This window comes from Aphidius gifuensis, linkage group LG3 (genome assembly GCF_014905175.1).
Source record: "Aphidius gifuensis isolate YNYX2018 linkage group LG3, ASM1490517v1, whole genome shotgun sequence".
In the NCBI taxonomy this organism is placed as follows: domain Eukaryota; kingdom Metazoa; phylum Arthropoda; class Insecta; order Hymenoptera; family Braconidae; genus Aphidius; species Aphidius gifuensis.
This window is the reverse complement of record NC_057790.1, coordinates 26,224,493-26,241,163: the sequence shown is the minus strand read 5'-3', so window position 1 is coordinate 26,241,163 and position 16,671 is coordinate 26,224,493. Positions and strand designations below refer to the sequence as shown.

General features: G+C 25.3%; 1 protein-coding gene across 19 annotated transcripts; it reads left to right on the top strand.

The window, feature by feature from the left end:
* Positions 1-517: 517 nt before the first annotated feature.
* LOC122853347 (rho guanine nucleotide exchange factor 11) lies at positions 518-16,633 on the top strand. Of its 19 annotated transcripts, none has more exons than XM_044153777.1 (17): positions 518-927; positions 1,442-1,768; positions 1,843-1,892; positions 2,030-2,087; positions 3,309-3,523; positions 3,916-4,140; positions 4,938-5,198; positions 5,526-6,894; positions 6,975-7,163; positions 7,759-7,797; positions 10,129-10,246; positions 10,314-10,395; positions 10,557-10,609; positions 12,933-13,207; positions 13,290-15,193; positions 15,278-15,463; positions 15,551-16,633. In XM_044153777.1, exons 2-17 carry the CDS (start codon positions 1,573-1,575, stop codon positions 15,650-15,652), a joined length of 5,322 nt encoding a protein of 1,773 aa, XP_044009712.1. In that variant the 5' UTR covers positions 518-927; positions 1,442-1,572; the 3' UTR covers positions 15,653-16,633. The 19 variants fall into 19 exon arrangements, with proteins under 19 accessions (XP_044009712.1, XP_044009693.1, XP_044009711.1 ...); XM_044153758.1 differs by having other exon boundaries at positions 3,309-3,688; positions 10,314-10,404; positions 12,930-13,207; XM_044153776.1 differs by having other exon boundaries at positions 12,930-13,207; positions 15,551-16,600.
* The last annotated feature ends 38 nt before the right edge of the window (positions 16,634-16,671 follow it).

Below are 16,671 nucleotides of genomic sequence, written 5' to 3'. Positions count from 1 at the left end.
GACTAATTGATGATTGTGATGTGTAAAAAAATTCTTTAAAAAAATCTGAAAGATAGAACTCCGCAATATTGTTCCCTCCCTTTTTTATTCTTTATCTTTTTTACCGACTGAAGAAATCCCATCATTCTACAAACATAAACATCAGGTAGCTCTAGTATTTTATTCCTAGTCATCGAATTTTCGTAACAAATCGGCAAATTTCGGTATGTGTCAGTGAGTTTGCATGTGTGTATAATTTCCTCTCACCCTTGATCCCCCTCAACAATTTCAAAATGGCTGGCACTTGTTGGGTAGTGAATATATTTGTGTCTTTCATAAATGTGAATTAAATATTATAAAATTAATTACCACCAAGTGCCTATCAAAAATACAACGGATATAAATTACAAAGTGATCAATCCAATTCTCAATAACCTTCCGGGGAAAAAAAAAACATTAGACAATAATAATTATCCTATTATCACTAAAAAAAAAAAACCAAAGTATTGCTCATATTTTTTTTTTTTTCCTCGTCTTCTTCTTTTCAACTTGTGTATATTTTTTTTTTTTTTTTTTTATTATTAAGATGGATTATGATAACGCCTCACAGCAATGTACAGTTAACATACAATAAACACATTGCAATAATTAATAATAATAAAAAAATGTTGTGGTAGTTTTTTAAAAAAAAAAAATAAAAAAACAAAAAAAAAACTACATTGTTTATCAATATATAATTTCTTCATTGTTTAAAAAATTAAATCTACAAAAGGGAGGAGTTTACAAAGCGTCGTTTAGGACAAAAAAAAAAAGTCTAAAAATTAACAGTGTTGTTTATACTATTGTGTGTTAATTAATAATTTAAACAATCAAAAAAAAAATCATCAAAATAATAATAAATAAAAGACAATTCAATGATTATTGGAGTACCAGATAAAACAATAAATGGTAAGTTAATAATTATAATAATTGTCAAATATTAAATAAATAATATAAACAAATATATTAACGTCATGCATCTTAAACAAATTGACCTTGTAATAACAATTAATAATACGATGATAACGGAACTCTGTATAAGTTTGTAGACGAGTCACGAGCTGTCACCAAGGTGAGCGTACCCTGTCAGTTTATCATGTAAATAACAATAATAATATCTACATTATAATAATAATATTTTAAAATAATAGTTTAAAATATTAATAAACAATGAATAACCATTGTATATTTTAATAATTTTTTTTTTATTATGTATATCAAAAAGGTGAAAAAAAAAAAAAAGACAGGTGGAATTTATAAATACACATTTGTTGGTTTATCTTTGAGATTAGATATGTTTTTTTTTTTTTTTTTCTTCACTTGGTACCCATCACCATCATCATCATCATTATGTTTATGATGTAAAAAATTAAATATTAATTGTGTTGATGACAAAATATAAATTGTTTATGTATTATTACAGGAATGTTCAGTAAAAAGCCGGCATAACGGTGAGGAAGAAGAGGAAGAAGACCAAGACGAAAAAGAAAAAGAAAAAAAATTAGTGATAGGTGTGGCGTTGATGATATTTATCATTGGATAAGTTACAGAGGGATGAATGGAACGACAGTGGTGCGCCGGTCTGTCGGTGCTACTGCTACAACTGGTGGTGGAAGTGGTGGTGCTGGAGCTGGAGGTAGTGTACAAGAATTACCACCCGTTGCAACTCTTGTTGTATACAAAGATGATGCTGGTTATGGTATGAAAGTATCTGGTGATAATCCTGTTTATGTACAATCAGTTAAAGATGGTAATTTTAATTTATTTATAAAAATTTTTTGAATTTTTGTTTATATCATTTTCTAAATTTATCAATTGATTCAGGTGGTGCTGCTGCAAGAGCTGGTCTTCATGCTGGTGATACAATAATCAAGGTGGGTGTGTCGAATTGTTGTTAATATTTAATTTATATTCTTCTTGCTGAATTTTTTTTTATTTGCTTTATCAAATGGTATTGCGTCTATTGATTTTATCATTCTCATTTCTTTTTTTTTTTTTTGTTATTCGCCAGGTTAATGGAGTCAACGTTACGTCTTCAACACACACTGAAGTTGTACAACTTATAAAATGTATGTATTTTTAAATATTACTTGTTGGTATTTTTAATTTATTTTAATTATTAGTTTGTAATTGTTTTTTTTTTATGTGCACTAATAAACACAATACTGCCTTCATGATATTGAGTGATGTAAGCACGTGCGTTTATAGCGGTGACTCTTTGTTATTTTTACTAAATTGTTAACAGTGTCAATTCCATATTGATCATCATCATCATCAAAATATACTAGTCACTAAATTTAACTGCTTTAAATCATTAAAAAATAAACTCAAAATCAAGCTGATATACATTTTTTTTTTTTAGGGCTTTTTTTGCATATAAATAAATAAAATATTTATAAATAAAACAAAAAAAAATATCAAGATAACACGTGTTTAATTTTAATGACTTGTTTGTATATATAATGATTTTTTTTTTGAATCATTTGATTAAAAGAAAAACTGAATCCGGGAAAAGAAAAAAAAGTTTATTAAAAAAAAAGTAGGTTTAGTAATAAAGCTGAGTCAGCTTGTATTTTAAAAAATAATTGCAATGTTGAATAAGCCAGTTAATATATTTCCATTGACTTGTTTAATAATGAAATAAAAGATAGAAAAAAAAAAAAAAAAAAAGGAAAAAACATAATCAAGTTTAAATTAATCGATTAGCATAGAAGAGAAAATAGTGTGTTGTAAATAAAGACCAGAAATATGTGTGACGCATTGAAAGTGTTTAGTGATTGGCGGCTCGTTTGGTCCTCAATATGGCACACATTGCATACTATTACAATATAACTATGTATAGAATATGTAAACATTCAAATAGTCGTCATTCATATTAATACACACCTGGTTTTTTAGCAACACAAGATTATTATTTCTATTATTATTATTCTACATTACAGATGACTTTTTTTTATTTTTCTTTTTATTTTTCTTCAACACACATTTGATCAGTCAAAGTATCAACAATTTATTTTAAAAAAATCATATTATTATTTATTCATTGTTAGGCAATATTATCAACTACTTATTTATTTCAACATTTAAAAAAACAAGTAAAAAAAGTAAATATTTATTCTTTTAAATAAAAAAAAAAAATATGAGAAAATTGAGATCATATGATCTTTGTCACGAATGGGATTCGAAATATCCATTTAAAAATATTGGTAAATTGTAAATAAATAAATTGAGTGTTTATTTTTTTTTTTATTATCAATGATTAATATAATTTTTTTATTGTTTGAATTTAGCTTCAACACAAGTTGTTCTTACGGTTCAACAAAAAACAGGTATTCAACTTGGTACACAAAATCAATCACAACGACCAACAAGTTTAACAACAGCTGGTTCAATGGTATCATCAACATCACCACAATCATCAACATCATTACATCGTGCAGCAACAGCACCAGCTGGTAGTGCACCAACAACAACAGCACGTATTACTGGACCACAACCGGTTGACGTAAGTCACCAACGTGATAGCATGGATATTATTATTATTGCTAAAAAATACATATCACTTGCTTGTGACATAAATTTATCTAAATACAATACACACATTTATCCGCTTTTAAAACAGAGGCTACCGTTTTTTTCTACTTTTGCACCGAAACCATCAAAACGAAAAGTAAGACTATTCGTTTGTTTTTTTTTGTTTCTTTACTTGGCTATTATTATTTTTTTTCTTTTTAAATCATCTGCTGTTTTTTTTTTTTTTTTTGTATTTGTTTTTTACTACTACTACTCTCTTTGCTGGACTCATTTATTATATAATTTACTAATCAAAAAAAAGAAAATAATATTATTTAAAAAACAACAAAAAAATATTTCATAATGAATGTGTTTTATTTATAGCTTGAAAAAAAACGACAATTGGAAACTCAGCGTGTTCACACGTTTCAACTGATGTTGGAAAAAGAACAGAGTTATGTTGACAAGCTGAGAAGTGAACTTGCCAAAGCTGGCACAAGTTCGGGGAATGCATCAAATATAACAACACTCCAGTCGGAATTACATGGTGCTGAAAGACGAGTTAGAACATTGCAAGATCAACTTACAGCAATTACCACCAACGACCAGGTAGATTATCATTTATTTTATTTTATTTTTTTTATTAACTAAAGAATGCAACAAAGAAGTAGAAAAAAATACAAATAAATAAAAAAAAGTAATTTTCTTTTAAATGTGTTAATAGTTTATTAGTATTTATTTATTTTTTTTTTTTCATAGTTTTTCATATTAGCACGTAATTTTTTTTACGCTTTGTCTAATGTAATTATATAATTAATTTTTGTTGTTATTATTTTTTTACAAAAGCGGTTGATATTTGCATATAAAACAAGTGACCCATATTTTAAATAAATAAATACAACAATGACTGATTTATTTATTTTTTCTTTTTTTTTTTTTTTTGTTGTAAATATTATCATCAATAAAATTACTAATTTTTGATTAATAAATTTTTATTTATCAACTAAATAATAGATCATTTAAAATAATAATAATTTATTAAAAATATTTAGCAATGCTCCAAACACACTGGATCAACAAATAAATAATAATTTTATTATTTTTTTAAATCAACAATTATTATTTATTTCCAAATCAAAAGTAATTGTTAATTTCAAATGAAAAATAATAATTTTAATATTTATCAAAAGTTAAAATTGTCAATGATTTATAAAAAACATTATCAATCATTTAATTACACTTGATTGAATTAAAAATAAATTTAATAAAATCACACTGAATCTACAAAAATAACTTTTTAAAAAAATCTTATTTTGCAAATTTAATTTTTGTTTTTTTTTTTTATTATTTTGTATTGTTTGAATAATTAATCGTTGCTAACCGCTTTTGTTGTTGTTGTCTTACAGCTTTGCTCGTTGGTAACAAATGTCCCGGTATCCCCTGGTAATTATTCAAGTTCTGTAGGTGGTGGTGTTGGTGTTATTGGTGATATACCACCACCCTTACCCTCACGTAAAACCACCCAGTCCATGATGAATAATTCCCCACCTCCGTTACCTCCACGACCTCCACAATCCGTATCAAACACGCACAACATTGCACAATTGGAGCCGGAGAGAAATCTGATGTTTCATTTAACGCCCCCAAGTCATGGTATACCTAACTCTGTAAGTAGTGTCATCGCAAAAACAAAGAAAACATAAAAAACATTCCCATTTAATAAACAACACTTGATTAAAATAATAACCAACCAGCCAACACTTACAGAAATGATAAATCCATTTTCTCAATTTATCAATATCATCATTAATCCCTTCTTCTACTGTTTCATCATAAAATTTTCAATTGAATTTATTCTATTTATATTTCTATTATTTTTTTTATAAATATTCATCAATTTTATATCTTTTTTACTGTCGAGCAAAGCTCAGGTGTAATAATAGCATAATAATAAAAAAATTAATACAATTTGTTATTTAATTTATAAATTGCAGACATCACCTGGATCAAATTTGGATTCTCCATCATCATCACCATCATCATCACTGAATAAACATCAACGTGCAAAATCATCACCTGAACAATTAGGTAATTCACCAATTGTTTTATCACCATCAGAAGCAAGCAGACGTTTAATTTTATCTGAATCAATGAATGATTTATCAACATTATCATCATCACCACCACCACCACTACCACCACCACTACAACCATCACCTTTATCATCAACATTACCACCACCACCATCATCATCTTTATCATCTTCATCATCATTATCATCATCACAAAATCAAGGTGGTAGACAAAGTAGTATAGATGTTGATGATCCAATACACATCACACCACCAGGTACACCACCACCACCTTATCCCCAACAAAATTCTGGTCTTGATACAACAACATCATCATCATCGTCATCATCAACAATAGTAAATGATAATTTTATGGATAATTTAGTAAATTATTATCTAACACCAACAAGACCAACGTTGAATGATAGTGGAACTGGTTTATCATTAATTCAACAACCAATAATGTCAATGGAAGATGATGATATGAGTGATCAAGAAGTTGGACAACTAGAAGATCATGGACCATTTAAATCATTATCACGTTTATGGGAACATCATGCACATTTATCTGTTTTTATAAATTATGTATTATCAAATAGTGATCCATCAAGTTTATTATTTTATTTAATAACTGATTTATATAAAGAAGGTAATGCTAAAGAAATGCGTAAATGGGCATATGAAATACATTCAAGTTTTTTAGTACCATGTGCACCATTACGTCTTAATAATGTTGATGAAAGTGTAGCATGTGAAATTGATGATGTATTAACTAAAGAATCCGATAAAGAAGAAATATTACGTAAAATTTTTTGGAAAGCACGTGCACGTGCTAAAGAAGAATTAAATGAACAACTTGCTGATTTTCAACAAAAACGTACTGCTGGTTTAGGTATGTTATTTGGTCCAAGTGATATACAACTTGATGAAAGTGAAACAGATAAAACAAAAGAATATAAAATTATTGAAACATATTTATTACCAAAAATGGAACCATATATTGAAGATATTGAAAAAGATCCAGTTGATACACGTCAATTAACAACTGCTGCTGGTCTTGCAACAATATTAACAAAAATATTTCAAGTACGTTCTGTAACCTTGGATCATGTGCCAACATTTGTTGCTAAGGATAAATCAAATATTAAAACACGTTTATTAGCTAATAAAAATCGTAAAATGATTATCAAAGGACATCATTTTAGTATACATCAATATTATACTGTAACTAGTTGTAATCAATGTGATAATATTATTGGAGGTATTGGTCCACAAGGCTATCAGTGTTGTGGTAAATATTATTATTTATTTATACATCAATTTTTTATTAGCTAGAAATAGATTTATTAATGGAATTAATTCTATTGATAGATTGCTCGTTGAGTTTTCATCGTCAATGCGTCAGAACTGTTGATGATGTTTGTCCTGGTCCAAATTTGAGTGCGAAAAAGGATCGTGCTAATGATAGACTTAGCAAATTTATGGAACGTATTAGACCAGAAAGAAAACCACCATCATCTCATCATCATCATGCCATTGCAACCAATCACATTATTTCGGGTGAGTTTTTTTTTTATTTTTATGTTCATTTTTGTTGAGTAGAATTTTTTTCCTGTTATTAGTTTTTTTAAAAACAGTTGATATTTGCATGTAAAACAAGTGACTCATATTTTAAATTAATTAATACAATAATGACTGATTTATTTATTTTTTCTTTTTTTTTTTTTTGTTGTAAATATTATCATCAATAAAATTACTAATTTTTGATTAATAAATTTTTATTTATCAACTAAATAATAGATCATTTAAAATAATAATAATTTATTAAAATTATTTAGCAATGCTCCAAACACACTGGATCAACAAATAAATAATAATTTTATTATTTTTTTAAAATCAACAATTATTATTTATTTCCAAATCAAAAGTAATTGTTAATTTCAAATGAAAAATAATAATTTTAATATTTATCAAAAGTTAAAATTGTCAATGATTTATAAAAAAAATTATCAATCATTTAATTACACTTGATTGAATTAAAAATAAATTTAATAAATCACACTGAATCTAAAAAAATAACTTTTAGAAAAATCTCAATTTAATTAATTTTTTTATAAATCTAACAATTGTCATAAAAATTATTTTATTTTTCTAGCTGAACGTATGGATTCTGCTGTTCCAGATGGCGAAAATGGTAAGTCTAATGAAAACAAAAAAAAATTCTATAATCTTACTAACACAATAACATATTTTCTTAACAATACTGTGCATCATTTTAATTCTCCGAGCATTACACAACATTCGTGTGATTAAAAAAAAAAATAAAACTATAGTAAAATTAACAGCAAACATGTGTTTACCAAGTATATGTATATGTCAGTCAGCAGTGTCACTAAATTCCATCCAAGCTTATCAGTTTTCTTGTTTTCGTCGCATTCATTTGTGTCTAGATAATAACTTGAAAAGTAAAAAATAAAAAAAAAAACCTCACAGTCCAACTCGTCGTTGTATTAACAGCAATTCTTCCTTCATTGACATTAAAATTATTATTTCTCGTTGATGATCAAGTCATCACCTTAATCATTATCAAAAATAAATAAATAAACAAACAAACAACATCATAAAATTTATAAATAACAATTATTTTTTTATTTCGATTAAGAAAAAAAATAATATTTCGACTATGTCATCAGTTTTAATATCGTCATCTTTTTAGTGACGTTTTTCACACGTTGTCTTCATAAATGTTAATATCAACAAGTTGAATAGTGTCTTTTCGTAAACACAGATTTTTATTTTTATTTTCTTTTTGATATAAACAATAAAATTCTATCTATCTAGTAAAATAAAATAAATATAATTTATTGTGTTTGAAATATTTGTTGTGTATTTAATTTTCAAATATAATGAACAATAATATTTCTAATAATATGATTATTATTTCATCATTGATAGTTGAAAAATATAGTGAGCTTAGTGAGCATGAGTTAAATAATTCTCTTGTGTCAGTTGAGTGTCGCAAGCCACATGATAAACACACAAAAATGAAGTTCGTTTCGGGTAAATCAAGAAATAAAACAAGACCAAGTAAACCAGATGGTAAAAAAAAATATAATTTATCAATAAAAACAACAAAATTATAACAGTGATTCAAACAAAATATATATAAACTAATTTATTATTTTTTTTTTTTTTTAATCAAATTAAAAACAACAAATTGTAGGTCCCGTGAAGAAGATTAAAACTAAAAAATATTATTCAAGAAATGGAACAAAATTAACACTTGCTGAAAAAGTTTGGGATACAATAATAACACCAACAAAAAAAATTAAAACTTGTGATGAAGTATCTCTAATTAATATCAATGATAATATCATAATACAAAATAACAATAATAATAACAAATCATCTAATAATAAAAATAAAAGGAATGATAATTATAACAACGAATCAAATGAGAATTATGATAAATTCAATTTAACGACAGGTTCGTTTTTCATTGGCACTGGCCATTTATAAAATTTTTTTAATTTATTTTCTTTCAATTATACTTGACATAATTTTATGTCTTAAAAAAATTTTTTTTTTTTATTTTTACGATTAACAAATAATATTTTTGTGTAAATGTTGGCTCAAGGGATCCTTGATTAATTGAACGTTGGACTCAAGGTAAAAACTCGTGGGGAAAATTTTTATTTATTTATTTTTTTTTTTTTCTATTTCAATAATAACAATGATTAAGTTCAAAAGTGAAGAATAATAATTGATAGTGTAAAACGTCACGTGTGTTAATAAACTCGACAATTGTTTAAAAAAAAAAAAATTTATTTATTTTTTTTTTTTCGAAATAAAATTTTATAAAAGATAAAAAAAAAATAAATAAATAATAATAATACTATCGTTGTGCGTCATCTATTTATATCCAAAATCTGACTAAGACATTTTAATTTTTTTTTTTTAATTTTGCCGGAAGCAACGACAATAATAATCATGAATTTTAAATAATTCATTGGCTCAGTTGGTTGGTTTTTTTTTCTGTGATAAATATTTAGCCAATGATTTTAGTGACACTGTGATTGACAATATATTTAATAATTTAATTTTGGAGTTACTCAAAATACATAATAAACGTCAATTTTTATTTTTTTTTTTTTACCGTGAATATATATTAATGGTTGTACAGTAGGGGCCAAGTTGTTCTATATTTGGAGAGTCAGTTTTAAGATCGTTCGACTTTCACAGACCATCACACAAAATTTTGTGTATAGTTAATTTGATTAACTTGGTATGCTTGGACATATGCCAGAACATATACATATTGATATACAATCACATTTTTGCTTGCTAATACTAATACACAAAATAATAATAAATAAATAAATAAAATTATTTCTAATGATAATTACAGGTTCTTTTTTTTTTTAAATTAAAATAAAAATTTCAAATTAAAATTATAAATTAAATATATTAAATTACCTTTTGTTTATATTAATATTTTATTAATTTAATTTTTTTTAATATAAAGGAGAATTTCGTGGAGGCGGTGCAAGCGGAAACACTCGTAGTGAAAGAGGACGTGCTTCCGTTCATGATCATATTGATAGCATAGACGATCCTTCATCTCGAGAAGATATATCCGAAATGTAAGTTTATTTATCATTATTTATAAATCGAAATTTTTAAATTAATTTTTCATGTATTATATTTTAGGGTACATCAAAATATATCAACAAAACCAAAAGGAGCAAATATCAACAGATCTGAAAGTTACAAAGAGAGAATACATCATAGGGTAAAAAAAGTTGTTATCAATTTTTTTATTTTTATTATAATTAAATCAATTGTTTTTTGTGAAAAAAAAATAATTGTGTTTGTTATAATAAAAGAATTATAATTTGCATAATTTATGATAGATATAAACAATTAATTGGCGTAAATATTGTTTTATTGCAGAAACAGATGAGAGAAAAAAGAAAAACAAGTGATCCAAATTTATCAAAAACAAAGTAAGTTTAATTTGAAGTTAATTAAAAGAAATATATTTGTATTTCCTTTTTTTATTATTATTATTATTCTTGGAAAATAATATGAATGTACAAATTATTATTATTTTTTTGGCAAAAAAATTCCGTTTGTCTTTTTTCTTGATGATTGCTTAGTTAATATATATTAACGTGCGCAGACTCCCACTATTTATTCCCAGGACACTGTGTTGCTCGTTCGAATCGTATCTATATACCAAAGGTAAAACAAAAAATTTCAGTATAACGTTGAACGTAGAATAACGCGAACGAAATTTTTAAAATCAAAAGAAAAAATATTACTATATCGAAATAACGTGGTTATTTTTTTTTACTACAAAAAATTAATCCAAAAAATAATTTATATATATTAGCTTATAGAATATTTTATCAAGTGTTTATAAAAGTGTCAAATTAAACTATTAAAATAATTTTTTTTTTTAGAAAAACATAATTTAATAAATAAATATTATTTTTTTTTAAAATTCGTCATAAATTTTAGCGACATCAGTGTCTAGATCTCGTTGGCCTCGTGTTACAAAAATAAATATTCATTGCAAATTGAATCCAGAGAGAAAATTTTACAAAACCGTAACACACAAGTTTTTGATATTTTTAATATTTTATTTTTTCTCATTACGAAATTACCATTAAAAAAAATAAATAAATAAATTTTTTTACCTTCTGATGAAAGAGTGATTTGGCCTTGATCAAAAATTTAACAGCCCCTCTCTCTAGTCTTATCGATCAGTCTCACAGCCTCACAAAATTACTATCAATAAAAACTCTATCTTTGACTTGTGGCACACCCCTCTTGCCACCTCCCTTTTTTTATTTTTTTCTATTTTTTATTTCCCTTCATTCGTAAACTATTAAAGAAGCCTGGAAAAATTTTACCTTTTTATTATCATTTTTTTTTTTTTTTTTTCTATTTCCATCACTGGTTGATGGTACCAATTAAAACAGGGGTTGGTCACCTTTTTTCCATGTAATTTAATCAATTTTACATTTTTTTTTTTTTACCTCATTCATATAAATATCAATTCACAAATTGAATTTTTTTATTAAAATACAACATTAATAAACTTTGATGATGATTTTTTTTTTATTAAATTATATTTTTTTATTTATTTACAATTTCGATCAATAGTCTTGGAATCAATACATTTATCGCTTAAACTTCCAATATTTTTTATTATTTTTTTCATTATTAGTTTTCTTGTTTAACACAGTGACTATAAAAATTAATGACAATTTAAAATAGGGGTTGGTAACATAACACGTGAATGAAAAGAATAAAAAAAAAGAAAAAAATGTAAAAAAATTTATAGATTGATTGAAAAATAAATAAAATAATGTATCTGTAGTTTAATACTACCCACGTGTATTCTATATGCATTGTAATTGTGTGTGCAAGTATTGAAGGGGTGTTGGTGGGTTTGATTAAAGTGATGAAGGCGCGGCTAACTTGATAAGACGACTATGTGAATTAAAAAAAAGTAAAAAAAAAAAACTCACCACCACCACCACTATCATCATTTGTTGCAAATACAATTAACTGGACATTTAAACTCATAAATTAACAAATTAATTTGATATATTATGTCAATTGACATTTTAAAATAACAGATTTAAAAAAATATGAAATTGTATCAATCACCTTGACCTTATTATTTATATTTTATATATCTGCTAGTGAAAGAGATAGAGAGCTAAATAATCATTCATCAGGAGGTCATGTTTAAATGTCAATGGACCCAGGGGAATTATTTCCTTATTCATTTTTTTTAATGTCGTACAACTCTCCAAGGTGTTGATAATTTAAAAAAAATAAAATAATATCACACATTGTTTTTGTTTCGGTAATTGATTTAGAAAAAAATTTTTTACTTCTCTCTTTTCGTTAGAAAAATAAAAAAAAATTTCCCCACTGTGTATACAAAAATATAAATAGTCAAATAAAAATATGAGGCAACGTGGCTCAAGACGTAGCAGACCTCGACCTAATTCAAAAACAGACGAAAATATTCCAGACATAATTGATCAAAAAGATCAAATTGTTATGTCATCATTAGAACAAAAAAATGATATATTATCAACAGATAAATGTTTAATTAATGATGATAATAATAGCTGTAATGTTGATGATAATAACAAGTCATCAATGATGCTTGATATTGATGAAAGGTATTAATAACAATTGAAAAAAAAGACAAACAAATTTATTTAAAAAAAAAATGATTTATTATTTGTTTGTTTATATATTTAAAATATAACTGATTATTAATTATCTAACAATTGACAGTAGGACTGGTTACAGTGATTGTGAGGTACCTGGTGGATTTCCTGGTAATTCTGCTGGTAGTTCATCAAACAGTAGTTTATCAACAAGAAGTTTAGACAGTCCAAGTACAAGTTTGGAACAGGTACATCCAACAAATTCAGCTAATAATAATAATTCAACATCTGGAGATAGTGATATTGATGTTGAAGCTGATACACCTGATTGGAGTCATGGTGTTGCTGATGATGTACTATCAGGTTTAACAAATTCAGAAAAAAAACGACAAGAAGTTATAAATGGTAAATATTATTATTATTTATTTTAATTGTTTGTTTAATTACCTTGATGATTAATTGATTGTTTTTTTTTGTTTTTTTGCAGAATTATTTCATACTGAAAAATCACATGTACGTGCATTAAAAGTACTGTCACTTGTATTTCATAAACCATTGCTTAATTCAAATGTACTACCACTCGATCAAATTGAATTGTTATTTTCAAATTTAGACGAAATGATATCAATTCATTCACATTTTAATCAATCAATGAAACGTAAAAAAAATGAAAATCCATGTGTTGGTGATATTGGTGAATTATTATTAGATATGTTTGATGGTGATAATGGTGAAACATTTGAACGTGCTGCATCAAAATATTGTGCAAAACAACAAGTTGCACTTGATGCATTACGTGATCGTAGACGTAAAGATACAAAATTAAATGCATTTTTAAATGAAATGGAATCAAATCCAATGTGTCGTAGATTACAATTAAAAGATCATATACCAACTGGTATGCTTAGATTAACAAAATATCCATTATTACTTGAAAATTTAGCAAAATATACACCAGAAAAAAATGAAAAAGAACGTGCATCTGTATTACGTGCATGGGAAAGAAGTAAAGAAATTGTTAGTTTAGTTAATCAAGCTGTTAGAGAAACAGAAGATTGTCAACGTTTAGAAGAAATAATAAGAATGATTGATGATAGATCAGCATTTGATAAATTTGATTCATCAACAGTACAAGAAATTAAAAATCTTGATATTACTAAAAGAAGATTAATATTTGAGGGTTCATTACAATTAAGAATGTTAAATAAACCAAAACCAGTTGATTTACATGTTGTTTTAATGGATGATACAATATTATTGCTACAAAAACAAGAAGAAAAATATTTACTTAAATTTATGAATACAAATCAATCAAATTCTGTATTAAGTCCAATTGTTAAAATATCAACTGTACTTGTACGTAATAATGCTGTTGATAAAAATTCATTATATCTTGTTAATACATCACAAAAAGGTGCACAAATATATGACTTAGTTGCATCAACACAAGCTGAAAGAAAATTATGGAATAAACATATTTCAGAAGCTGCTGAAGCATATAAAGCTAAAAATCGTGAAGGTAGACGTTCATCACCACCAACTGTTATCAATGACGATACAAATTCATCAAGTCAAGATAATCAATCTGATAATATTAATGATAAAAATAAAATTGATGAAGAAATTGAACAAAAACAAACAAGTGAACAATTAAATTCTACAATTAGTCAAACAAATAATGATGATAACAATATTGATGAACCATCAACAACACCTACAACAACAACAACAACAACAACAGTAGAATCAAATACAACACCATCAGTATCATCAACCATTGAAACAGTAACAAATTTATCATCTACATCTAATCAACAGCCATCATCAACACCTGATAATATTAATACACAAAATTCAACACCACCAGCAACAATAACAACTGATGGATTACAATTTGTAACATGTACACAAACTTCATTAATTGATCCAATTGAAGTACATGCTGATGAACGTCCAGTACATACTGCTGAGCCAGTATTAACACCAATTGAATGTTTAAGAAGAAAAGATGATGTTATTAAAAATGCATTAATTGAAAAACAATTACTTGTTGCTGATATACTTAATATACCAAAAGAAGATTTTGAACATGTTGCTGATATGGCATCAGAAGCAACTGGTATTGATAAAGAACCAGCTGAATTAATACTTGCTGCAATTAGTCAAACAAATCAACTTATGAGTATTATTAATTCAGCATTAAATGTCACTGAGACTGAAGCTGTACTTGCTGCAAGGGGTACAAATGCTGCTAGTTTAACAACAAGTTGTGATTCACCTGGTTGTCCTATTCCAAGAATTAATCAACAACAACAACAACAACCGTCAATTCCTATTGTTGAATTACAACCAATTTGTCATTCCTTGACGTCACAATTGTCACAACTATTGGTAAGTCATATTTAATAATATATTTTTCATTTTTTTTTTTATAGTAAATATAGTTTTAATTTTAATGTTTAATTTTATCATCAGGAAATAATAAAACAAAGAGAAGAAGAACGTGAAAAATTACGTAAAGAATTACGAAAAAGTCGTGAACGTCTTCATGCATTTGATATTGAAGCACAAAAACGTGATACATCAATTAAATCATCAACAATCATCCCAGATAATGGTGAAAATTTACATGCTGATTGTAACGAAGATTTAAACAAAGATGTAATATAATTAGTTGAATTTTTAATTTAATATAATATTGAAAACCAAAGAAAATTTTAGTAATTATTTTATTTATTTATTTTTAAGGAATTTGTCGACGCATGCACTGATCCAGAGATGATTAAAAGTCAACCAAACAACACTAAAGTAACATCCAGTAATCAAGTGATGGGTGATTCAGTTGGTTGATCAAACTCAATATAATTTAACTAAGTTAAATTTAATTTTTAGAATTTTTATATTATATATAATATATATATATAAATCCACACACATATATATATATTATTTTTGTTTATAAAAAAGAAGAAAAAAAAAACACACGTAAATATAAATAAATAAAAAACCTTGGTGCATTTTTAAAAGAGGTCGCAAAATGCTCATGCTAAAAATCAAAAAGGATTAAGACCAATTTGTGTCAATATTAAAAAATTATAAATTATTACTTTGACACTGCTGTACTATTAATTTGGCTAGAAAAAAAAAATAATAATTGAAAATTTATAAAAATGTATTGGGAGGGTGGGAAATTAAAATTTTGAAAATACTTTATTCAAGAATTTTATGTAAATAGATTTGATATATATATATATATTATTATTAATTTTTCCATTTTTTTTTTTTTTTTTTTTGGCGCTTCCATATGATTTTTGACACAGTATCAATGATAACTGATTATACATATTTATATATATTTTTTTTTTCACAAATAGAATAACATTTTCAATTTTCTATCGATATTTTTTAAAAAAAAATTGCGTGATTATACAGTAGTATAAAATCATTGAATATAACAAAAAAAAAAAAAAAATTGATAAATTTTGTACAAGAATATTCGAAAAAAAAAAAAAAAAAGTAATTAGTTTAAAAAAATATTATACAAATTTTTGCACTGACATATACATTTGTATTTGAATCATTTATACAATACGTAATTGATAATCAATATTATTATTTTTTTTTTTTGATAAAATTTATTTTTTAAAATTAGAAGAAAAAAAAGAAAATTAATTCTAATTATATGGAAAATTATTTGTCCACATTAATTTACGATTTATATATTATATATTGATTAAAATAAAAAATAAAAAACAAATAGTGATATATTATTGTTGTACATTTATAAAGAAAAAAAAAAAAAATTATATTTTAATTATTTGGTATATGTTTGAGGTGTGTCGGATTATTAAGTTTTTTTATTTCGATTT